The following is a 24,204-nucleotide window of genomic DNA, read 5'->3' as shown; positions in this document are numbered from 1 at the left end:
GACGGCTTCTGCAGCTGTGCCGGGGTCCTGTCACCCACTCTGCTCCTAAGTTCAAGACACCGCTGCTGCTGACCCGGGACCCAGCCTCGGAGAACCCTGGGGGGTGGACGGCGCCGGAGCGTACTGCCCACAGAGGGCATTCAGTCTCTGGTTCTGGCTGACCTGTATGCCTGATGCTTTATGAAGAACTTCCCAAACCCTTTTTTTCCATCAATGATGATTTCCCACTTTACATGTATAATCAGGAAACCCTTTGCTGGTAAGATGATATTTAAAAACATCCATTCATCTATGAGTGAACATGTAAGAAGGTTTTTATCTATCAATTCATTTCTTTGATTGATATAGATTTATTCAGTTTTTTACTTCATTTTGGGTTACTTTTGTTAAGTTCTATTTTTTAGGTATTTCCCATCTAATTTGTTAAATTTATTGGAAAAAAAATAATAAGAGTTCTTATCTTTTCAATGTCTGTAGGATATGCGGTGATATCCCCTTTCATTCCTAAATGTTGTGTCTTCTTTTTTTTTTTTTTTGATCTAGCTGGACTTGTTAATTTTACTGAACTTTAAAAAAAACCAACTTCAGCTCTACTTCTATCGCCTCTTCTCTATTTCACTGGTATTTTACTGGCATGTGCTCTTTACTATTTCTTGCCTTCTGCTTTGAGTGCGGTATGCCCATCATTTTCCAGTTTCCTAAGGTAGAAGTTTAGACTTTAATTCTAAACTCAAGGCTATACATTAGCACGTAAGCCCTGCCTAAGCTTTTCCTACAAATTCTGACAAGACATATTTTCATTATTGTTTCCTGGGAATTATTTTTATTTTCTCTAGTGACATCTTTGCTGACCCACGTGTTGTTGTATTTCCAAATATCTGAGGATTTTCCAGACACTCTTTTTCAAATTCTGTGGTCAGAGAATATACCCCGTGTGATTTCAACCCTTCAAACTTCGCTAAGACGCCCTCGTGCCCCCAACACATGGCCTGCCTCCGCGAACTTCATTGGGCACCGCGAGCCTGTGCTCTGCGGCTGCTGGTGGAGCGCCCGGCGGCCGCTGAGTCAGAGAGGTTGATAGCACTGTTCCCATCTTTTCTATGAGTAACTGATTATTTCTTCCAGAAAACATGTAACATCCCATCTCTGGATTTTGAGAACTGCATAAGTTCTCCTTTCTCCCTCTGGTACTAACAATCTTGCTTTACGTAGACTGAGCTCCCAGATTGGTGCACAGCCGTTCACCACGGTTCATGTCTTTCTCCTGACCCGACCTGTTTGTCATTATGAAATGTCCCTCTTCATCCCTGGAAGCACTCCTCATCCTGAAGTCTATTCATCCTGAAGCCTATGATTATAGGCCACTCCACGCTTTTACAACCAGTATTTGCATGAGTTGTCTTTTACCACTCAACCTTTATGTGTCTTTGTATTTAAAGTACATCTTCTGTGAACAGCACAGTCTGATGTAAACATATGGAAAACACATTAAACTAGAATGTGAGATATCCTAGAGGAAAATTGGTCTGGACTCTTTAAAAAGACAATGCCCACTGTCAAGAAAATGAAAACAGAAGTCAGAGACTGGGCGAAAATATTTACAAAACACACATCTGAAAAAGGACTTGCACCCAAAATAGAAAAAGAACTCCTAAGGCTGAATAAGAGAACAATCCTATTTATAAGTGGGTAAATGATATGGACACCCCACCAAAGAAGTACACAGATAGCAAAGAGCGTATGAAAAGGTGCTCCATGTATGTCATAAAGGGATCGCAGATTAACACGACCCTGAGATGTACTACTAGCCACCTACTCAAAAGGGCTAAAATTCAAAACACTGTCAACCACAAATGCTCAGCAGGCTGTGCGGCGGCAGGAGCTCTCATTTGCCACCGATGGGTACGCAGAGGGACGCGCACCTTGAAGACAATGTGATGGCTTCCCAGAAAGCCGAACATGCCACCTGGGGGATCAGTGGCACTCCTAGGTACTCACCCAAGTGAGCAGACACTGATGCCGTATTTCTACACAAAACCTGCCCACAAAAGTTGATAACAGCACTACTCACAATTGCCAAAAACTGGACACAACCAAGGTGCCCTTCAACTGTGGTCCATCCAGACAGTGGACTCCTAATGCAGTGGTGAAGAGATGAGCTATCAAGTCACGAAAAGAAATGAAGGAATCTTAAATGTAAATTCCTCATTGAAAAAAGGCAGTCTGAAAAGATTACACACTGTATGATTCCAACTATATGACACTCTGGCAAAACCACAGAGACAGGAAAATTATCAGTGGTCGCCAGAGGTCAGAAGGACAGGCAACAAGGGATGAACAGGGGAGCACAGGAAGTCTAGGGCGATGACACTCCTCTGTGTGATGCTGCAGTGGCGCGTGACACTCACAGTACTCACTTGGCAGAACTGGCAGGCCTGTCAGACAGAAGCTAAATCCATTATATACTCCACAGACTATACTCAGCAACAATGTATCAACACCAGATCATCAGTTGTAACAAAGTGTAACACGCACCACACCAAAGCGAGACGTCAGGGACAGAAACTAAGGCTGGGTGGGCAGAGAGCACAGAGAAACTACTTTCTTTTCAATTTTTCTGTAAAACTAAAACTGCTCTAAAAAATAAAGTCTGTTAATAATTTGAAAAAGAGACCGATGTGGAACTACACTACCTTACCAGAGGAGGACAAAAAAAATAACCTCACTAAAAAAAATGTTAACGTCAATACAGAAAAAACGACAGAGAGACTGATGTGTATTTGAGGAGACTGATAACAAGAACAGGCTAATGCGGTGCATGAACCAAGATGGATCCCGGATCCAGACAAAATCAACAGACAATGCCCATTAAAACCCATTTTTGAGACATTTGGGAAAATGTGAGTATGAATTCCATATTAAATGATATTACAGAGTAGATGCTAAATTTTTTGAGCAATCTTAGAGCATTGGAGTTCTGTAGGAAAATGTCCTGTTCTTCATGTCACAATGTCTTTTATCGTAACTTTCAAAGGGTCAAGGCAGAAAATATTTCTCTCGGAGAGAAAGCAAACGTAGCAGTGTTAGCGGCGGCGCCTGGGCGGACAGCACGGCAGGACTCACCCTGCAGCCCCGGTCCTCCTGGGGGGCCAGCAAAGCTACCTGCCGGGCGCCTGAGAGGACTGGTGAGGGCGGCCGGCAAGGAGAGACAGGCCAAGGCGCCCGGCGTCAGCATCAGGAGGCCGGACTTCACAAATGAGCAAGGAAGTATTATGAGCCACTTCCTGTCAACAAATTTGAAATGCAACTGACATGAGCAATTTCCCACTAAAGTTAGTTAAAGTGGCTCAAGAAGAAACACAGTCTGAACAGCCCTTTAACCAGGAAAGCAACTAAATCCATAGTCGAAGTTGTCTCCACAAACAAATGTAAGCCAGACAGCCGTAATCGTGAGTGCTACCAAATACTCACACACATACGCTCACCTCCTATAAAAACTATTCAAAAAAGGGATATCTCTTCAACTTAGTTTCTAAGGCCAGTTATAATGTGAATCCAAAGACAGCAGGAGAAAAAAAAATTCCAAGCCAATCTCATTCATGAACACAGCTGTAAAAACACTAAACAAAATACTAATAAACCAAATTCAACCATATTAGGAATAGATAATTCATGATGACACACTGAGTCATCCCACAGATCAAACATCATTCAATGCCTTGCCAATTTCAAGGAGAAAACTCATACAATCATCTTACAACACACACACATACACACTCAAATAACAACTCGGGAAAAAGCAAAATCTATTCATGACTTCAAAAAATAAAGTAGGAATAAAAGGGCACTTTTTAATCTGATAAGGAATTTCCTTATTTTTTAATTTTTACAGGAAGTCTATGGCAAACATCACACACAAAACTCAGAAATGAGGAGAGACAAGGACCCCACTGGGGGCGCCAGCCAGCGCAGTAAGACAAGAACGATAAACAAGCGGCACCAGATTGGAAAGAAAAAAGAGAACTACTATTTGCAGATGACACGAGGGTCTATCAGGGCAGGAAGTATGACAGGTGAATTATAGAATCAGCAAGAGAAAAGCAAAGTTGGTAGATATTAACTAAATGTACAAAACATACAAAAATCAACTTTCCATGTACCCTGGTAAAACTTACAAAATACAATTTTTATAGTGAATATAACATCAAGAAATATGAAATAACTAGAAGTATATCTAACAAATGTGCAAGCCTTTATGAAATTATAAAGTGCTACTGATAGACACCAAGAACATAGTTCATAGGATACAGCACTGTAAAGGTGTTGAGTCTTCCCCCATTAAGCCGCTGATTCCCAAGTTGATTCAATATTTTCGTGGAAGATTGAAAGGCCAAGAACAGCCAAGACACCACTGAAGAGCAAAGAGGGGAGACTCCCCAAATATCAGGAACCCTTGGAAACGTCCATGCACTAAAACAGTTTGCTGGCTTGAGGCAAACTCGGGGGATGGAACAGAGCTCAGAAGCACCCCCACACCCTCTGGAAACTTGATTTCATTCAAATCTGGCTTTAAGGGTAATGGAACAGGGGACTATCCATTTTGGAAAAAAATGAATTTGAAACTCTACCCAACAGTATGGGGAAAAAATCATTTCCAGGTAAATTAAAGACCTAAAAGTAATGGACAAAAATCCAGCCCTTTTGGAAGAACACATAGCGGAATGCTTTTGTGACTTTGGCACAGGGAAGGGCGCAGCCCGCACTGGGGGGTGTCCGACCCCTCACTTTCACCCAGTGTTTGAGGAGGACCTGCAGGCGGCCGGCTATGCTCCCAGGAGAGGGCAGACCTGAGTCTGGCATCCTCAGGTGCTTGGCCGGAGCTCTTGGCAATATTTACACCATTTTATTTTCTAGAAAAACCACTGATTCTCAAAGGAAGAGTCTAACAGGACTGGGAGATCTTGTGTTTGCACAAACCAGAATGCAGACATTCTTGAGATCTCTCCTCACAGACCTACAAACAACTCAGATCCTCACGGGAGAAACAGCTCACACCTGCCACACTTTGAGACTCCCCGGCCATTCCATTGAGACGTTTCGCAACAGAAACAACTTGCGCCTGATTACTTCTCAGCTTTCACCACTGAAACAGAAGTGCCTGCACAACTTGCCACCAGAAAGCTGGCCTGCCGGCCCTATTCAACCTCACTGAACCTGGGTTCATGGAGACAGATGAAGCATCAGTGGTTCCAGAAGCTGCGGATGACCCACACCTGCAGCCCAAATGGACAGACAGTCTGGCAGAGAGAAATGAGCATGGCTCACACGAGCCTCTGCTGGCGCTCCTACCTTGTTGAAGACCCAGATCTCCCCATTCACCGTGGGCCTGGGCACCCCGTGGCCGTTGTAGTGGAAGAGAACCCGCTCCTCCTTGGCATTCCGGCGCAAAGACGTGCAAAGCTTCTTCACCTCGTCCACAGTGGGATCGAGGCTCTGCTTGTACCGGGCCTGTGGCAGGAGAAGAAAGTAAGAAACTTACGGTGGATCCATGGTGAAACCTGGGACATACTCCGTTCCCTGCTCGGAGTGTGCAATCAGCAGATGTGTGGCCCTGGACAAGTGGCCCCAAGTTTCTCCACCTACAAAATAGGGATAATGACTACTTCACTGTAGTCATCCATTCAACTTTTATCCATTCAACTAAGCATTTATTGAGAACTGCTATGATGATCACAGGAGATAAATGAGTAAAACCTGCCGCACGAGCAGACCCAAGAAGGCAGGGCCACTGCATCCTTTTGAGATTATCTGCAACATGGAAAAGATAATTTACTTAAATGCAGGGGCCCTGCAATGTAATGCAGCCACAGATAGCATCTAATCAAGAAAGACGGAGCACAAACCACGCTGGTCCCCCCTTGCCACAGTCACTCTGCTTGCCTGCCACTCCTGTCCGGACCCTGCTGATGACTGCAAATAATTCACTGACTTGGCAGGACCTAAATTAAGTACAAAAATCAACTACACACATGGTTAGAGGACATAAATGTAAGGAACCCCCATCTATAAAGCAACAGAGCAGACTAAATACATAGGAATAAAATGAACAGAAATGTCCAAAACCCAGACAAGGAAATGCTTTTCGACTCTCCTGGAAAATACAGAGGTGATTAGAAAATGGAAAGATGTTGGGGTCAGAGGCCCAGAGAGACCAGTGGGCCTGGGGGCTACCACATAAAGTCCAGAATTAGATCCAAACACATGCTTCCTGGATTTCTGGGGAACAGTGTTTACACAGAATGCTGATTTTATTTCATCAAACTGTTCTGCCTTCCAGACAATCTGAGTGTGGAGGGCTGGCCAGTGCAGAGACAAGCCTGTGCGGGGGACACTGAAGCTGTGTGACGGGTGCAGGGGTGGTGTTCACTGGAGGTCTCTACCCTACATTCACTTCAAGGGTAAATTCCCAGCGAGGAGCTGCAGGAGTCCGTCCATGGCCACACTGCGTGGTGGGGTGGAAGTGATGTGTATAAAAGCACTAAAGCCACACTGGGAACTCAATAAAAATGCCCCAAATTGATAAACCAGTAAAAAGGATAAACATTTTCTTTACAAATATGGTGACTGGTCTCACAGTTTTGGGTCCATTGTGTAAGAGAGACAACGTCTGGGCTCATCTAATTAAATACATGCCTGTAATACAACTTACGATGACATAAGTCCTTGGTGAAATAAGGACTAAATGTAAGTTCAGTTTTCTCTGCGAATCAGAGCTGCTATAATGGCCGAACCAGGCAGCAAAGGACACCCCACCTCGGAGGGCATTCCGAGCATAGACACCGCTGCAGTTTTGGTGCAAGTACTTTACGAAACGTGTCGTGGCTGGGCACGTAGGAGGCAGCTGGAGGTGTTCAGAACATCCTGGCACCAGGAGCTACACCCCAGGCCTGAGGGCGCAGGGAAGAGGTGGTTCTCTTGCAAGCACCAGCATTACTGAGCCCCGGGGTATGTTGGGGCAGAGGGGAGAGGTGCTGGGAAGACTGGATGTGTGTTTTCCCTGCTTCCAGGAAGGCTTCCAGGCAGCCCGGGCACGGAACAGCAAGGATGGAGAGGCCGGTGGGCCTGCACGGAGTTCTGAACGCTACTTAGATTGCCTGTGGGCGCGAGGGAACTGAAGGCAACGCTCATTTACTACCAAGGGCAGCAGCAGGGCGTCAGGCTGGTGAGAGACCCAGTTCGAACGAGGCGGAGCCTTTCCAGTGGCCTCTCCCCGAGCACCCCTGGAGGGCAGGGCTGCCTCTAGCTGTTGAAGGATGGTGCGCTGCTAAGGAGGAACCAGACCCTCCCCCGACCCGAAGCACTTCCTCCAGGGTGTGAGGAAACCACCTGGGGAAGATCCCCACTCCACTCAAGTCCCATCGGTCCATCAGGAAGATACGTGGGAAGGGCCTCCTGCCCGGGCTCAGAGGGCCCTGGGGCCTAGGACCGCCGTCGGGACACGGCCACCCCTTCCCACCACAGCAGCCATGAGGCGCAGTGAGTGGCGGGGAAGCTCCCAGAGAACGCGCCCCACGAGGTCCGGGCAGGGCAGCAGGGATGGGAACCGCCCTGCAGCCTGCGCGCCTTACCACGCCACTGAGTTCCAGCGACTTTCAGCTCACTGGCAGCTTTCTCAGGCGACAGAGAGAAACCCACACAGGTCTCTAGAGCACAAATGCTTCTTGTTTCCTGAAACGTCCTACTACCAGCAAATACCATGAGCCACAGGCGCCAAGTACCATGGCCCACTCTGAGCCCGCCCTCATCACTACTTACAACTGCTTCCAAACAGCTAACAGGCAGAGTCCTGACAGTCCTTCAGCCAGCGACATACCCGCGGTCTCACCCAGCCACCAAGGCTCATGCAAGCGAGGGTGTGACCGCCTTGAGTCCACAGCCCAGCCAGGGGGAGCAGGCCACGCAGGTCTCATTTGTGAACGCCTCTAATCCAGCCTTTGGCCTGGTCCCAGGTCTCGCGCTCACCACGCTGCCTCAAGCTGGGCGGCGCCTGCCTCATTCATGCGCTTGAAGCCAAGGAACCTCACTGAGCACGGACATGGCTCTCTGAGTCAGGAAGACTTCCAGTGTCATGAGCTATAGGTGCAGGCACAAAGAGATCATGTGCGCAGCTTTCCAGACGGCAGGGCAAAGGGAAGGGGAAAGGCCTGAATGAAACCCCAGACCTCAGGGAGCCCCCTAATTTCAAACATCCTTCTGAAGGCGACAGAACCCTGATGTGCAGCTGCGAAGACGCTGCTCAAAGACAAGGCACCCCAAGATATGAACAGGTCACTCTGCATGGCCGCACACAGTCTCCCAGGCACGGCAAGCTCATCCATGGTGTCTGGATTCGCCTCGCAGCCCACAGACTGCTGGGCCCTCCTCGACGGGCAATGGCAGGTGCTTCCTGTCCCGGCTACATCTCACTTTTACCACAACACAAAGCTTTGCTCAGTTCTGCCCTCCTCCATGCAGCTCCCAACCAGGATTTGTGAAGTGCCAGCTCCAGGGAAGGACCACTTGCTGTCTCCCAAGATTAGTCCTAAATAGGAGTGCTGTTCTCCCAGGCCTTACACAAGGCCACGGATTGACATTACCCAGAGACATCAATAAAATCAGGGATTTGTCATCTCTGACCTCGGCCCCATCAAGGTCTTCGCACGTGGGGTTGCAAAAAAATCATCCAGCCTCATTTTCTTAGGGCCGCACAGAAAGGACACACTGATGGGTTGGCATGAGCGGCACTGTAGATATTAATGGCATGTCCCCTGGGAGCTTGTGGGGATTGATTAATACCACTAAGGGCATGAGATGAGAGGCAGTGACTTAAATGTCACCCCTGCAGCGCACTACGCTAGGGTGCTGCTTCACAAGGACAGTGCCTGGGGTAAGGGTGCCATGGTGTAAAGGCGGCAGTGGCACAGGAAGCATGGGCCACCTGGGGGATCTCTAGCAATTTTAGTTGGGCATCAGAAATGACAGGGCCAGACTCTAAAATACCTCCCACTGGGCTTGGCAGCGCCCCTCCCATCCGAGTCCCGAGGTGGAACAAAGAAAGTGCAGGAGGGACGAGGAAGGGGCAGGCAGGCAGCCTCCTCCAGCAGGCGAGGAGCAGGGAGCTCCCGGTTTCACTTCCTTCTCAGCGAATCCTCCTGCCCCCAGGCGGCAGCTGGTGGCCCACTGTGGTCATGAGGCCTGAGAACTGGCTCGCACTCGGCATGCCCTGCAGAGCCCTGTCTCCTGTGGCTCCGCTCACGCACGCAACTCAAGGCTGGCAGGCCAGGTGGAGGCCCTGCTGGGTCTGCAAGGCATTGGACACTGCCGCGGGCACAGGAGGGCACTTTGCTAGCAGGGTTCCTCCCGTCAGAGCCGGACCAGGAACCCTGCGCCACGCCACAGTTCTGCTTGCACTTCGCTGGTTTCTAGTAAGGAGACTGCCATCTCACAGGCCAGGTATGTATGCAGGAATAAAGCTATTTCCATCACCATCCTTCTCAGGCATCGCAGGCACAGATCGAAGAAACCGAAATGCCTGACACATTTTCTCAGAACTGTTGGGGAAGCAAACGTACCACTAGATTTGGGGCCAATTCTGTTCCAATCTGGGGTCTTGAAAACATTCCACCCCTACCGCTCACCATCCCAAGAGGAAGTGAGGACTTCTGGGAAAGTGCTGGGTGGGAGGACGGTCAGGTCTGCTTGGAGGACACCCGTCCCAGATGGCAGCCCCATGTAAGGAAGCTCCAGGCCCCCGGCAGTTAAGGGGCTTTATGCTACCACCCTTCAAAAAACACCTTTTTGTGCTTTAGCTCTTCCATCCTCACTATTACTACTGAAGGCAAGCTGCTCTGGACACCATCACCATCACTGTCACAACTGTCACCACCACCGTCACCACCGTCACCATCACCACCATCGCCACCACTGTTACCATCACCATCACCACCATCACCACCACTGTCACCACCACCGTCACCATTGTCACCGTCACCATCACCACCACCTCCATCGCCACCACCATCACTGTCACACCACCACCGCTGCCAAGTCACCATCATCACCACTGTCACCAACACCGTCGCCAAGTCACCACCACCGTCACCATCACTACCACCACCATCGCCGCCGCCACCACCGTCACTGTCACCATCACCACCACAGTCACCATCACCATCATTGTCACCGCCACTGTCACCACCACCACCACCACCCTCTGCCTCTCAGATCACTCCTACAACTTCCCAGCTAACCAGCCAGCCTCATTTTGCTCTATCCTAAGCCACTCTCCAAAACTCAGTAAGTCTCACTGACTGCAAACCCTCTGACAGCCTCCCAGTGACCTCGCAAACTTCTCAGGATGAGCCCTTTCGTCCCTGCGGGACCTCTGGCCTTGTCTGAAGCCTTGGAGGGTCTGCACTCCAGCTGCGAGAGTCTCGAGTCCTTTGCCTTCTTACGCCCTCACCCACCTTCCGGCCCTCTCCCAGGCGCTCCTACTTGCCCTCTGTCTCCGACTCCAAGTCTTGCCTCGATACCGCCTCTTCCTTCTTGAAGTATCAGGTGAAATGCTACTTCTCTGGAACTCACCTCGGATGCCCCGCAGAAGCCCCGTGCCAAATGCTTCCACGGCACCCCTGGGACACCTACCGCGGCATTTATGACCCTTGCCTATCTCCCTGTCTTTCATTTGTCTGCCTGCCCTCCACCTTCTTCCTGACCTGGTTAAAACCCAGTGGACACAGAGATCGTGGTGTTTCCCTGCTCACCATGGCACCCTCGGGTAAGCGCAATGCCTGGCATTTCGTTGGTGCTCAATAAATATTTGTTCATGAACAAATGATGAATAAATACTTCCTAATTTTTGTTTGTAAAGTCCAATGAGCTGCTCTAAAAAAGAGTTATTATATCAGAGATGTGGCATTTCTGCATTTTAGAGCAGCTCCTCTGCTCTGCTGGGATGGAGTGCAGCAGGGGAGCAGGCCTCTTGCTACAGCACCCAGGCCCCTCAACAGACAATCTCCTGCCCAAATGGGCTCGGAGCAGGTGCAGGTGGAAACACACACTTCTATGGAAGTGCCTGGCTGACGTAGTGGAGTTACACTAGGCTGACACTCTCCTGGGTGGACAGGGACCATCCATGAGCCTTGTTATTTGTCTGCCAGAAGCAACCAGGAGTGCCATCTACGAGCGGAGGCGGGAGGTAAGATTTACTTTGTCACTGGCAAATACACATGTCTTCCAAGGTTTGTAACTGCACGGCAAGTAAAGACAAGACATCTCCATCGCCCAGCACAGCTCCCTGGAGACGAGGGGCTGCAGAAGCAGCTGCGCTCAGCCAGGGGCGTGGCCTCGGACTGTAAGGAGACTTTCCTAATGTAAAGGTGAAGGGAAAAAGAGCAACGTGCTAAGTCAGTAGCGTCAGGGCAGAAGAGAGCTGAGCAGGGGACTGGCTGGGCATGTCCCCCGAGAGCTCCTCCTCGTCCCTCCCTCCATGGGAGGCCTGGCGTGAGGACAGCCCTCTGGAAGGGTAACGGTAGGAACTCTTGCTACAGCTCTCAGCTGGCCCCTTCCAAGCTGTTCCAACATGTCACCACTGGGCTCAGGATGCTGGCGGCGACTGGAGCCCAGAGGCCTTCTGTGTCACACCCACCAGGGAGTCAAGGTTCCTGCTACGAGCCAGGGTCCAGCACCTGGCAGGGCTCCCCGGCCCCCTGAGGCCCCCTTCTCCACCCCAGACCACCGTGCCTGCTGCCTCTCAGCTTTCCCTAGTCCAGCCTCCTCCAGCAATCCTCGCATGAGCCTGTCACTCAGCCTCCCTTCCCTCACGTGACGCGCTACCCCCAGGCAGCACCTTCAAGAGCACATTGTGATGGCACCTCCACCCTTACCCTCGCGTGCCGCCCGGGCTGCCTACCTGGGCCACAGGCAGCAGGCCAGCTCACCACCCTTCCCACAGCCCTGCCTCCAGACAAGCCACCACAGAGCACAGCCCCTCTGAAGTCCTGGATCCCGATTTTCAGACACACAGAAGTCCTGTAAGAGAAGCGTGGGGAGTGAAGCCCTGGGTGTCTGCGGAAACTATAGAGGCTGTTAATACATCATTTACCTTAAATTAACAAAAGTAGAACTCCACCATCCCAGAATAATTTTGCTCATCCCAACACAGATCTCAGAGCTAATTTGTCATTAGGATGTAGGGCAAGGTGTCATGCAGCACAAATTCAACGCCCCATTTTATTTGCATATTTCATCTTTTCTTTAAATGTTTTCATTATTTCATAGTAAGATGGTATCTTGTGTATTTTTTCCTGATACTATCATTATAAGACTGCTGTTTCCCCAAATGCCTTAAAAAATAAATAAAAACAAAAACAAGCTACCACTTCTAAGTTTAAATGGAACACTTGAGTCCTGGAAGTGTAACCAGAGACAGGAAGCCACTGTTTCAGTCCACACACCTTGAGAATCTACGTGGCCCTCGAGGAATCCAGCAGCCCTGCCTCCGAGTGTCACACATACAGAAACAGCTGCAGTGTTCACCTAAAATGTGACCAGCATCCTGTGTAAACTCATCGCCAAGATGGAACGTAAGCAAATCAAAACCAGGGCAGCCCATGGCAGAGGGACAGCAGAGTCCCCTGCCCCAGCTTGGATGACAGGCCGGGGCTGCTCACTGCGCGCCTGCTGTGTGCTGCATTCTGGCCACTGTGCATGGGTGGGACTGAGCTCACTTGTTTCTCAGAAATAAAAAGGGTGAGTGTGACCTTCAGAAAACGTCAAAAGCACAGAAATCCCAGGTCACCTTCCAATAGTTGTCGCTCCTTCTTATATGACCCTGGAACTGGGCAACGTGAACAGAAAGTTGTCAGTTGTCACATCACGTTCCATTCAGATGACCTCGCAGGAGGACCCCGGCTCCAAGAGCGACAGACAGGTACGGGGCATTTCCAAGAGCGCGGGTCACCACTACAGAAAAGGCTGCTCTGCCTTACACCCCTCGGCCCTCGGTCTGCAAGGATCTGACCTAGATTTATGTGTGCTTCAACAATCCAGGGGTCCCCCTCCACAATTAAGTAGTAAGTTATTTTTAAAACATACTTTCTCTCCTCTAAAGATTCCTCCTCTCGGTTCAGTCATTAAGGCCCCGCAGGCCTCTTCTAGAAATCAGCGCCCCCTGCGTCACAGGGCAGGGCTAGCTTAGCAGCTGACACAAACATTTTCAGGAATCCCACCCCCAGACCCCACCCACATTTGCTAAGGGCAGCAGCGTCTCAAACAGGCTTTGATGGCTTAAGACAAGTGACTGAACTGCCCCCCTAGGGCCCTCCCCAAGAGCGCGTCCCAGGCCACCCCTGGGGGCTGATGGTAATGCGGCCGGCCAGCTGGGAGCGCTGCACGCACCTTCAGAGAAAGCCAAGCAAATGCAGCCTGAGCTTCTCCAGGGCTGTCCCTCTGCTGGGTGCTGGGAGCCTCCGGGCCGCTTTCCTCTCCCCCCACCCCTGCCCTGGGCACAGCCTTACTGGGTGCAGTCTCCATTCACCACCCCCACAATGCTGGAGATCTCAGAGGAGGAGTCTGGTGACCCACTGTTGACTCCCTCCCTTATAAGAGCCAGGGTCCCCAAGATGGAAGGCTGGGGGCTCACCCCACAATTCACCAGGCATTTGACCTGGGAAGCTTGTAAGTCAAACCGAAAACCTGCGTGGCCTCCTCTGTAAAACTACTAAAATGCTGCTGCCCTGTCTGCCACAGGCCACGGGGACTGAGTCAGAGCAGCTCGGGAGCAGTAAAGAGCTGAGGGGGTGGCGATCCATGCTCACACTGCACGGCGGGCGCACCAGCCCCCGCTCAGGGCCCTTCATCTACACGAACGCACCGCATCCCACGCACACGTGAAGTGGGCACCGTGTCATCCTCGCTTTATGGACAGGAAGCTGGTGCACAGAGAGGTTCAGCGGCTGCCATAGGCACGCAGCCGGCATGTGGCCGGTGCATGTCGAAGACAGGGAGCCTGCTCCGGACTCCCGAACAGTGGCCGAGGGCATCCGCGGGGCCTGAGGAACTAGTGGTGAGCTTCTCATGCTTTCACGCCCCGGGGACAGCAGGGGGCAAAGGACAGAAGGGCCAGCTCTAGCCGTCCTGATGTGGCAATGCCCCTCTTGCTTAAACACGGCCTCGGGGCTCCAGCACACCACTAAAGGGCAGTCCCTTCTGTGGAGAAGGGCAGAATCCTCGACAGACCCTGAGAGCCTGTCTTTGCTGAGCAGCAAAACAGAGAGCTGCTTGAAGGAGCAAGTCTCTTTTGGCTGCAAGAACACAATAGCCTGAATCACTCACGGCTACAGATTTTTGCCAGTTCCCACACAATACCACATTAGCACTGAAGGAACCGCTGGCTCCTTACATTAATGCCAGACTACCTCCAAGCCAGATCAATAACTGCCAGTTACCTGGAACACTCAATATGTACCCACCTGCCTGGCGGGAGAGAAAGGGAACACTCAGAACCTAATGAGCTATATGGAGCAGACAGGAGGGGAGGGGAGGGAGGCTGGCCCTGGTCACTGGGACTAAAGGAGTGGAGGGACACTGGGATGTGGCCACGCCAGATGCGCAGTACCACAGCTGGCAGAGAATCTGAAGACAGCCCTCACCTGTCGTATTATATGTTATCTTTAAACACTAACAAAATGAATAAAGGAATAAATAAATAGCTAGAGCAAGCCTTACCCTGAGCAGGAATAGGTATTTGTTAAACGCTTGTAATCCAGGCCAGCAGGCCGCATGCTAGGGTGTACACCTCAGGGTGTGCCCATGACCTTGAACCACACATGAATTCATTTGCAGAAACGGCCAGCAAGCAACTCACGAGAAAGCAATTCACAGAAAGTGACAGGCACACCTTGTTTTGTTACACTTTGCTTTATTGTGCTTTGCAGAAAACGTGTTTTTCACAAATAAAAGGTCTGTGGCAACCCTGTATCAAGCGAGTCTATCAGAACCAATTTTCCAGCAGCATCTGCTCACTTTGTGTCCCTGCGTCACATCTTGGTAATTCTCAGTGTTTCAAAATTTTTCAGTATATGATTTTATTTGTTACAGTGTCTGTGATCAGCGGTCTTTGCTGTTACTATTATAATTGTTTTAGGGAGCCCATAACAGTGGCCATGTGAGGTGGTAAACGGCGAATGTGTGGGCTGTCGCTGCTCCCCGACCAGCACTTCCTGTCTCTCCCCCTCCCTTCCCTACTCCCTGTGACACAGTATTGAAATTGGGCCAATTAATAACCCTGCAGAGGCCGCTAAAGGTCTGAGTGAAAGGAAGACTTACCCGACTCTCACTTTAAATCAAAAGCTAGAAATGGTCAGGCTTAGCGAGGACCATAGGGCGAAAGCCAAGACAGCCAAAAGCCAGGCCTCGTGCCCCGAACAGGGAGCCAGGTCGTGGCTGCAGAGGAAAAGCCCCTGAAGGAAATTAAAAGCTGTTCCTCCAGTGAACACACGAATGATAAGAAAGCGAAACAATCTTACTGCTGATACGGAGAAAGTTTTTGTGGTCTGGATAGAAGATCAAACAGCCACGACATTCCCTTAAGCCAAAGCCTACCCCAAAACAAGGCCCTAACTCTTCAACTCTACGGAGGCTGAGAGGTGAGGAGGCTGCAGGAGAAAAACCTGAAGCGAGCAGAAGTCGGTTCCTGAGGTTTGAGGAAAGAAACCATCCCCATCACACGAAAGTGGAAGAGCAGCAGCAGGTGCTGATGGAGAAGTCGCAGCAAGTCACCCAGGAGATCAGCTGAGATCATCCGTGAAGGTGGTACCCTAACCAGCAATGCAGACACGTCAGCCTCCTACTGGAAGAAGATGCTATTTAGCACTTACGTAGCTCGAGAGCAGAACTGAATGTCTGGCTTCAACGCTTCCAAGGACAGGCTCACTCTCCTGCGAGAGGCTAACGCAGCTGGGACTTGAAGTCGAAGCCGGTGCTCATTTCCCATTCCGAAGGAACCTTGAGAGTCATGCTAAATCTATTCTGCCCATGCTCTATAAATGAATCACAAAGCCTAGATGACAGCACATCTGTTTACAACATGCTTTACTGAGTGTTTTAAGCCCATTTTTGGGAACTTCTGCTCAGAAAAAAACATTCCTTTCAAAACATGACTGCTCCTTGACGCTGCGCCTGGTCACCAAGAGCTCTGAAGGAGATGGACCAGGAGATTCGCGCTGTTTTCATGCCTAGTAACACAGTACCCCTCCTGCAGCCCACGATCAAGGAGTCATTTTGACTTTCAAGTCTCATTATGTGAGAAATACACTTTTTTAAGGCTGTAGCTGCCACAGATAATGATTCGTCTGGTGGATCTGGGCAAAGTGAACCGAAAACCTTCGGGAAAGGACTCCCCACTCTAGATGCCATTAAGAACATTCATGATTCATGGGAAGAGGTCAAAAGACCAGCATTAAGGGGAGTTGGGGAGGGGACCCCGGCCCTCAGGGGCGACTCCGAGGGGCTCAGACCCAGTGCAGGAACGGGCTGCAGATGCGGGGAGGACAGCTTGGGAGCTGGATCGCAAGCGGGGCCCGACAGTGGGGCCGGGTCGCTGCACCTCGTCTCCACACTCGCACAGACGAGGGGCTGCCTCCTGGGGGTGAGCAGAGCACGGGGCTTCTCGAGGCGGAACCTGCTCCCGCTGAGGACGCTGTGGCCGCGTGAAATGACGGCAGAGGATGCGGACCAGGCCTGAGCAGAAGGCGGCAGCAGCTATAAGAAGACCGACGCCCGACTGCGGGGAAAACGCTCTCAAACGGCATCGCCCGCTGCAGAGACCCCGTTGGTGACAGGAAGCGTCAACTGATCAACTGATCCTGCGCACTTCACGGCTGTCTTATTTTAAGAAGTAGCCACAGCTGCCCAGTGGCCACCACCCTGATCAGTCAGCAGCCACCAACCCAGAGTCGGGACCCTCACCAGCGAACGATTAGGACTCCTGGGAGCTCAGACTATGGTTAATTTAGCTCTTTTTTTTTTTTAGCAATAAAGTATTTTTAATTAAGTTATATACACTGTTTTTTTAGACATAATGCTATTGCACACTTAAACTGGGGCATAGTGTAAACATAACTTTTATCTGCTCTGGGAAACCAAAAAATGCCTTTGGCTAGCTTTGCTGCCATATTCACCTCACTGCCGGGACCGAACCTCAGTACCTCCGAGGTATGCCTTGAGGTCCCTGGGAGTAAAGCCCCAAACAGGGCTGCCCCGGGCCCAGCAGCAGCCCGCAAGAGGGCCAGACTGCCAGAGCCCATCTTCATTTGATTTATAGCTGTGAACTCGAATCTTCAGCTATGGTAGGAGCATTCTTGCTAACCCCGTATTTACTTCCAGAAAAGGTCCTGATTCCTTGTCAGACCTCTTCTTAATGCAGAGGCTAATTTGAATTCCGCAGGGGGCATCAGAGATCAGGGAGCAGACAGGAGGAGTCCCTGAGGCCCATGACCTCTGCGCAGCACCCCCACCTCTGCGCTGCACGCTTGCAGAGGCCGCCCTTGGGTGCGGGCCTGTGGCCTGTGGATGCGCTCCAGGACACGCATCTGCGTCACCCCACCGGCCCCTCGTAAAATGCCCTGGCTTCGTCTGCTTTACCCAACAGGACGACCTGGTCCTCCAGCCCGTGTGGTGAGAACAGCTGCACCCGCAGTGCTGGGTCGTGGCCCAGTGGGAGGTCTGCTGGCGTGCCCTGGTCAGTCAGAAAGCAGGGGTGACTGCACTGGAGGGCCTCTGGACCGAGGCGATAGGTCTGTGAGCCCATGCACAGGTCCAAGTAACTCCTGGTGCTTTCAGCACCTACCTTCCCAGTAAGAGTTGTACAACAAATTTGTAAAATCATTGCCTTTCTTTCTGTTATGTATTATTCAGTTCTCAGCAGGGAGCAATTCTGCCCCCCAGGGACATCTGGTGAGGTCTGGAGACAGCCCTGGTCAGCACAGCTGAGGGGGCGGCAGTTGTACTGGCAGCTGATGAGTAAATGCCAGGGAAGCTGCGAACCACCCTACGAGACTGTCCTCACAGCATGTGGAGACGTGATCCCCACAAAGGTGAATTAACTGGCCCAAAATATCAATAGTACTGCATTTGTAAAACTGCTTTGGAGAGAAAAATGGAGTTTTGATTCTAATGAGCATAAACTGATTCTAATCTAATAAAGTGAAAAAACCAAGGTGGAGAAAAATGTGTACAATATATATATACCATTTATCCACGAAAAACAGAAACAAGCGTGTGTGCATATGTGTTCCAGGGGCAAAGGGCAGGCTGCCCCAAGACGTACCACCTTGGCATGCAGACTACTTCACAGCTGAGAGTGATCAGGGCCCAGAAAACGCAGAAAGAAACAACATACACACCAGCTGCATGTAAGAGAATTCACGCAGAGGACCTGGCTTTACCACAGATTAGATAGCCTAGGGGTGGTATGGTGGGCGGGGAGGAACTAGGTAGTGAGCAACATTTCCTCCTTCGGCTTCCTGTGAGTCGCTTCCCTTTTCCTTTGAAGTCCCAGCCCCAGCCCCTCTCCTTGGTTCAGGATGACACGTTTATCTCACTGTCCCAGACTGTCTTTGTATTCTCATGTCTACGGAGTCCTCAAACATATGTAATCAATCTTTGGTTTTTACTCCTATTCATCTTGAGAAGCAGAGAAAATGTCTTCCTCCCCACCAATGTAAATGGCCATACATTATATACGCATGCGCTGTTAAAATGCTTAAATGGTCACCAACAGAGGGAAGGCGGACACGGGGCTGGGAGACCAGACTGCTCTGAATACACTGCTTTGGTGTGCTTGACTTTGGGTCCATGAAATATTTTACATGACTATAAAGCAAAATTAGAAGTTTTAAGTGGCAGTCCTTGAAAATTGTGAGTAAAATTAAACAGATGATTGTACATGTGAGTCCAGCTGGCTGTACAGCCGGAGCAGAACTCTTCCGGGAGACTTTAGAACAGGATAATGTGGCCCCATCTCTAGGTCCTGCTGTCACAAGAACCGCGAGTGCCTGGTGAGTGTTTCTCAGTGGCCACCGACGGGGCGCTGGCGCTGTGTTCTGAAGGTGCCGAGGGCCGTGTGGGGCAAGAGAAATGGCTGGTTACATTTGGTGCAGGAGAAAGCAGACACAGTTGTAAGACCCCTGGGAGTCCTGAGACGAAATCAGCAAGAGCTCATAATGCCTTGTATCCTCACAACAGAGAGGGATGGAGTGGGAGCAATAAGCACCCCTGGGGCCCACACTAAGCTTTCTAAATACCGATTCCCAATTTAAAAAAACCAGGACTCCTCGGCGACTTGGCTGATATCAGGCCTGAGGCAGAAAATGTACAAAATGAGTATGGAACATCCTGACTTGTCACACCAGATAGGAAAGGAGTGATCAAAGACCCCTAGAGCTGCATAAGACAGACTCAGGAGCCAATCAGAGCACCAGTTAAACTTTCACTGCACATCGACTAGGACAGTCAAACACCCTCCCACCCTCCACTACTGGTTACCTTTGAGACAAGCCTACTCATTTTGTAATCTGGAAAAATAAAAGAAAATAATTATTGATTCTGGCTTTCCTATATGATCTATACCTCAAGTGACCCAAATAATCGATGAGAAGAAGTTTCTCTTTACAGAGATATCCCAGTGAACAGACAAGGCCCAAGGACAGAATTACTCCACCATCATTTTGTGATTTCTAATGGTTGGGTCCAAGTACTGGTCATCAGTGGCTGCTAAGCTCACAGAGGGGACAGTCAGTCCTTTCATGCGTCCTAAAGGAGGCACACACCACCACCTCGGAGACACCTCCTGAGCGCCCCCTCCAATCTGACCAGACCCGGTCAGCCCTCTGGCTTTATCTGCCACGCGGAGGAGAGTCAAGGACTGAGGCAAGTGTAGCTTATTTTGAGTGAGGCGCTGAAGCAATCCACAAAAGGCAGGCTGTGAGGAGTTCTACAGGGCACACAGCCTGGTTCCTTCAATAAACTGCAGAAAGAGACAAACAGATGACGGGAGCAAGATGGGGCTGGGAACTGACTTTTGTATTGATCCTATGGATTAAAAGGATGAATCAACCGATCATGACTTATTTACCTTGTGTCCTGATTCAAATTCAAATACGTGTGTGTGTGTGTGTGTGTGTGTGTGTAAAGGTATAGTTATCTTTACAGATACACTGGAATATTTACAGATGAAATTATTTGATGTTTGCAATAAGCCAGGGAGTGGGGGGCAGCAGAGCTGGAAGAGGACTGGGACTAGAGAAGGCCACAGAGGGGTGGATGTGGACATTTTCCATAACAAAAAATGTCTGACATATAAATAAGAGGCAGCATGCAAAATCTTTCCACAATCAACAGGAAGTCCCCTAAAATGGTGTTTTTTTACATTTAACTTAATGGCAGAATCAAAATTGGCTATTTTTTATTAAAATTTGCTTACATGCAGCATTTTCTCGAGGCTTGGCCAGATGTTTTGAGGTGAACAGACAAGTACAAATCTTGAATATGTACATACCAATAACCTGAACGATTAATGCATCTGGAAAAAAATACTGCATAAAGCTTTGTCTAGGAAATCCGTCTCCAGTTAGGTGTCTGGTTCCCCACCGTGGGTCCCTGCTTTCCCAGCCCTGGCCACCCCGGTGAAAGCCTTAAGGCAGCCAATCCCTGGGAACACGGGGAGCTTCGCAGGTGACAAGGCGGCTGCCCAGACGGCGGCTCAGGCGGCATCGGGGAGGCGCGACTGCCCTGCCCCGGAGGCCCAGCCCCAGGCCTGGGGGATCCTGCTCCACAGGAGGAGCCCTCACTGCCTGGGAGAACAGACACTGGGGCACAGGGTCTGCTGTTCGTGCCACAGGCCAGAGCTCTACCCACTGGCTGCCGGGGTTCGGTGAGTCAATGAACGGGTCACCTTGCAAATGGAGAGGCACCATGCAACTTCTCCAGGAATAACCCCGAAGCCAGCCTGTTCATCTGCTCACTAGCCTCTGCGGGGTGGGAGCCATGAAAGTATCAACTGGCCTCAGAAGGTGACCGCACCCGCTTTAAAATGGCCACCCATCACTACAGACTCCAAAACATGCAATAATCTGATGAATGTTTAGAAATACTTGAGATAATATTTCTAAGCAAAATCATACTCAAATTCAGAAATGCCACTTGCCGGTACTTGATTATCTCGCAGTCTCTCAGAGCTGCACTAGGCCAGCTGCCATTTTGCATAAGAGGCTGAGGCAGGGCAGGGACACGGGACAAGGGTCAGGCCAGCGCAAAATCTACTCAGCCTGCAAAAAAGGCCCAGTTTATCCCTTAACTTAATCCATAGGCTGTTCTTCCTCGCCTTCCCTCCCCTTGATCGATTAAGTAACTTTGTAACCAGGACAGGACACAGGCGTCTCCCAAGTGTAACGAACCTGTGGGTGAAGAATGATGAGATTCGGATCGACACAGTCCCATAAATAACCCTGTTCTTTTTTTTAAAGAATTCTCTATTATTTGTTTGTAATTCACAAATATCTGATTTCAACATGATCATTTCCTCCTTTAGTGATGTCATGGGGTTATTTTAGTTCATTTTTAAAAATTAAATGTTTAGTTACTGTAATAACATTATGTTCTATTTAATGATGAAAGCTTTTATTTCATTTTATTTATTTTTTAATTTTATTTTGGTATCATTAATCTACAGTTACATGAAGGACATTATGTTTACTAGGCTCCCCCCTCCACCAAGTCCCCCCCACATACCCCTTCACAGTCACTGTCCATGTGCGTAGTAAGATGCTGTAAAATCACTACTTGTCTTCTCTGTGTTGCGCAGCCCTCCCCGTGCCCCCCCGCAACACTATACATGTAAGGCCCCCTTTCTTTTTTTACCGCCCATATCCCTCCCTTCCCACCCGTCCTCCCCAGTCCCTTTCCCTTTGGTAACTATTAGTCCATTCTTGGGTTCTGTGATTGTGCTGCTGTTTTGTTCCTTCAGTTTTTTCTTTGTTCTTATGCTCCACATATGAGTGAAATCATTTGGTACTTGTCTTTCTCTGCCTGGCTTATTTCACTGAACATAATGCCCTCTAGCTCCATGTTGTTGTGAATGTAAATAACCCTGTTCTTAAGACAAAACTTGAAAGGAATTATGAATCACACATCATGTCTTACTCTGACCCGTACCCAAAAGGCCCTATAAAACCCCAAACCCCAGATGCTTAAAGTGAGCCTCCTCTGAGGGTGCCCGCACTCCCCGTTCCTCGGGCGTGCACTTTCTGCCTTAGACCTCTCACTGCCCCACTCCCTGTGTCTTGTCTCTGCGCTCCCCAGCGGTGAGCTCACTTGTCCCTTTGCTCTTTCACTCTGTTCTCCAGACCTAAGCGCAAGTCTTCACTCTGTCTCTGTCCTACTCCGGACAAGTAGGGAGGGGCTGCTGAGGGCTCTGATGTGGGCTGGCGAGTTTCCGTCGCCTCAGCGACCCGGACAGGACTGCAGCTGCGCGACACGCTCTTTAGCAGCCTCCCTGAAAGTCTCCTTTCTTTGCCTTTGGGAAGCTCTCAGAACAGTCTCGCCCCATCCAGTGCTCTGCGGCTCCCCGCATCCTGGGGTGGTGGGGATTCAGTTCTCACACCGCGCAGATTCAAGCGGACGTTGGATGACAGGTGACCCTGGCTCCACGAGTTGCCAGGGGATCTGCCCTATGCCAAGAAGGAGTCCAGTGAGCTTCCCTCCCCTCCCTCGGCTCTTCCCTGCGCTCTGCTGCCTGCACGGCTGCTGCCATTCTCTGCCACTCTCACTTTGATGAATTCATTCCTTCCCTACACTCTTCTTCCTGCTAGAGAATTCCTTCTCACTCAGAATCGAGAACCCTCTCCCATCCAGGCTGAGGTTTCACTTGGTGTACAGGCTGACCCCTCCCCAGACACAGCTGCCCAGCAACAAGGCTGCTACAGAGCCAGCTCCATACCCGCCAGGGCTCAGGGCTGGGGAGGGGGGTCGGGGGGCTTCAGCACTCCTTTGCCTGAGTCAGGGCACAGACCTAAGCTGGCAAAAGGCGACAGCCCATTCCTGCCGTGCCCTAGAGATACATCAAGTCTCAATAAGAGTAAGAAAGAGCAAATAAAAAAGGGATGGGGCAGGGAATGACACTGGCTGCCTTCCCACACCCCTTCATCCCTCTAGCGGAGCGTGCCTTGTCCCACTGCAGAGGCTGAAAATCTCCCAACATCAAGCCTGACCAGAAAGACCCGAGGGAAGCCAGCTGGAGGGCTTCTGGAAGTATTTTCCTTCATAAAAAAAGAATAACTGCTTTTCTTTCTCCCTCTGAACACAATTGTAAGGATGTGATGTTTGGAGCCACAGCAACCATCTTGCCATCATAAGAACAGAGTCATGAAAACAAAGAACTATCCCGAATCTCGATAATAGTACACCACATACGTAACCAGTCCTGGAACCACGGAGCCTCAGAAGTCATGATGAAGCCTGCTCTCTACTTACGGAGTCAGGAAAAAGTAAGGGCGTAACGGCTCAGAGCACGGACTCTGGGCCCAGGGAGACCCAGCTCACACAAGCTCTGCGATCCGGCGGACTACGCGACTCCTCCGTGCCTCCGATTCTTCACCAATAAAATCAAGGGGTTCAGGGAGTGTCTACCTCACAGCTTTTGTGAAGATTAAATGAGTTAATATACAAAAGTACCTGGCACTACACAACACCACTATTATCAGCATCCCAACAAATCAGTGTCCTCCTCCCAACCCAACCCAGGCTCCTCGGCCCTCAGCCTTCCCTACGTGCTCTGCCCCCAAGACCACCCATTCCTAACGTGCCCCTACTACTTGCTGTGGATGTCTCTCTCCCTAAGTCATTCTCACCACACACCACTCCACTGACTCCACATGACATTTCCCCCAAATCAGTGCATCCTCCTGACTTCCGTTTCTTTGCATTTCTTACAGTATTGAACACACTGACTCTCACGCACTGAACAGCCACTTAATATAAAACATATGTAAAATAAAGGAATACCATTGGCTACAACTATGTCAATAAAATCCTAAAACATCTTTAATTTTCCATAAAATTAAAGCTTTCCAATATGCAATGGTTAAAACAAAAAGAGTAATGAAGCAT

At 50.0% G+C, this 24,204-nt stretch overlaps 1 protein-coding gene across 9 annotated transcripts in view; it reads right to left on the bottom strand.

Moving 5' to 3' along the window:
* Nucleotides 1-24,204, bottom strand: part of RPTOR (regulatory associated protein of MTOR complex 1) — a 319,152-nt gene that overhangs the window by 185,589 nt on the left and 109,359 nt on the right. For 7 of the 9 annotated variants that reach the window (XM_073236062.1, XM_073236058.1, XM_073236056.1 and 4 more), the window contains one exon: nucleotides 5,350-5,508. The exons of the other annotated variants lie outside the window; for them this stretch is intronic. In XM_073236062.1, the coding sequence (XP_073092163.1) occupies nucleotides 5,350-5,508 (159 nt within the window). The remainder of the gene's footprint in view (nucleotides 1-5,349; nucleotides 5,509-24,204) is intronic. 9 annotated transcript variants of the gene reach the window in all.

The sequence above is a fragment of the Manis javanica genome, chromosome 4 (assembly GCF_040802235.1).
Source record: "Manis javanica isolate MJ-LG chromosome 4, MJ_LKY, whole genome shotgun sequence".
NCBI lineage: Eukaryota > Metazoa > Chordata > Mammalia > Pholidota > Manidae > Manis > Manis javanica.
Note: the sequence above shows the minus strand (reverse complement) of the source record. Positions and strands in the feature narration are given on the sequence as shown.